This window comes from Echinops telfairi, unplaced genomic scaffold (genome assembly GCF_000313985.2).
Source record: "Echinops telfairi isolate 266 unplaced genomic scaffold, ASM31398v2 ScPeMD7_25;HRSCAF=90, whole genome shotgun sequence".
NCBI lineage: Eukaryota > Metazoa > Chordata > Mammalia > Afrosoricida > Tenrecidae > Echinops > Echinops telfairi.
Genome location: NW_022103922.1, coordinates 26,460,247 through 26,462,025, shown reverse-complemented (window position 1 = coordinate 26,462,025; position 1,779 = coordinate 26,460,247). Strand labels below are relative to the sequence as shown.

The 1,779-nt window shown below is 35.6% G+C and overlaps 1 protein-coding gene across 1 annotated transcript in view; it reads left to right on the top strand.

The window, feature by feature from the left end:
- EQTN (equatorin) overlaps positions 1 to 1,779 on the top strand; it is a 24,234-nt gene that overhangs the window by 12,313 nt on the left and 10,142 nt on the right. Inside the window, exons 4-5 of the mRNA XM_013007164.2 lie at positions 875 to 925; positions 1,489 to 1,557. Of these exons, the coding sequence (XP_012862618.2) occupies positions 875 to 925; positions 1,489 to 1,557 (120 nt within the window). The remainder of the gene's footprint in view (positions 1 to 874; positions 926 to 1,488; positions 1,558 to 1,779) is intronic.

The window sequence follows — 1,779 nt, the reverse complement described above, 5'->3', positions numbered from 1 at the left end:
GCTGGTGTGCTTCTTCCATGTGGGCTTTGTTGTTTCTCAGTTAGATAGCTGCTTGTTTATCTTCAAGCCTATAGGACCCCAGAGTCTCTATCTTTTGATAGCCAGGCACCATCAGCTTTCTGCATCACATTTGCTTATGCACCCGCTTTGTCTTCAGTGATCATGCCGGGATAGGCTGGTGTGCTTCTTCCATGTGGGCTTTGTTGTTTCTCAGCTAGATGGCTGCCTGTTTATCTTCAAGCCTTGAAAACCGCAGACAGTATATCTTTTGATAGCTGGGCACCATCAGCTTTCTTCACCACATTTGCTATGCACCCGCTTTGTCTTGTCATTTTCACACTTCTTAACCAGGCATTCACATCTGAAATGATCTGGCTGTGAAAGAACTTTGCAGTCTCATCTCTGGTCAGTTTCCCCTGGGGATGTATCACTCAAGATCACGTAGCTCTCCAAGAACCTCCAGAGCCTGCACATGACTCTGTTTGCTCACAGCTGGGATGAATCTTTCTCTTTCTCTTGCCTTGTTTGACTGGCTAACCAATGCTAGTCCTTCCATCTCTATTGCAGGATCATCTGCCTTTTGGAGGGTTTTTGGCCTTCAGAAGTTGAATTCAGTCTTTCTGTGCATACTACCTGTGTATTTCTAGTAAAGTTTGTATTACCCTGCAACACAACAAACTACCCATATCTAAAACTAATGGTGGATCTCTGTGCCTAATTCACTTCTAAAACTTTAGTCTCAAGCACATGCTAGAATCTCAATTTGTACCTACTATATAACTAAATTAACAAAGAATTGAATGAATGTTTGACCATAAATTTTTTGAAGGCAAATCACCTTACTATATGTTCATGTTTATTTTGTTTTGCACAGAAACAACCAAGAGTCAAAATGAGCCTGAGTTTTGGACAATGTTAGAGAAAGGTAAGCTCATACAGTTAGGCAGCTAGAGAAATGTGTTGATTTTCTAAAACCGTATGTAAGACAGCCAAGCTCACTTTACTTCTAATACTAAGAATGAGTCAACATTTTGCTGCCATTTTCATATGCAATACTAATTGCACCCCCCCAATGATGAATAAATAACACACATTTTCTGATTTTTCCTTAAAAAGTATTATTTTCTTAAAATTTTTTTCAATTCAGTCATTTGATTTATTCGTAATTAAAAACAATCTATAACACTTGCCTAATATAGTTTCTCATTGTGTTTTGGGCAGTATACATTAAAAAATGCAGTATACATATAATAATATATACATGTATGAAAGTAATGTAAATCTCATACACATATACATGCATGTATAAATAAAATGCATAGATTACATATAGCTACCTATAACTATGTCTATCACACAAATATGCATATATTATAAAGGTAATGTGTATACCATACATCTTTATACATATTATACATGTCACAAGCATGCAAATACAATTGTTTTAGCTAATTACTTTACCATAACACCAATTTATTGTTTTAACAGCTATAAATGGAACACCGCGAAGCCATGTGGACATTGATGAAAAGGATCAATTATTTAACCCAATTCCAAGTAAGAACAAAATAGTTCAACTGAAAGATAAGATACATAAATGCAAATATTTTGGTGTCTGCATGGTGATATTTTTTTCCTTATGAAGGTGGGATGTATGGAACAAGGCAGAGTGGTCGCTTACTTTATATTAAGAGAACATTTTACAAGAGTTATGGATTCCTAATCATTGAGAAAGTTAACGTTTGGCAAAATTTTAATGTTTCTGCTTTAACAAAAAAA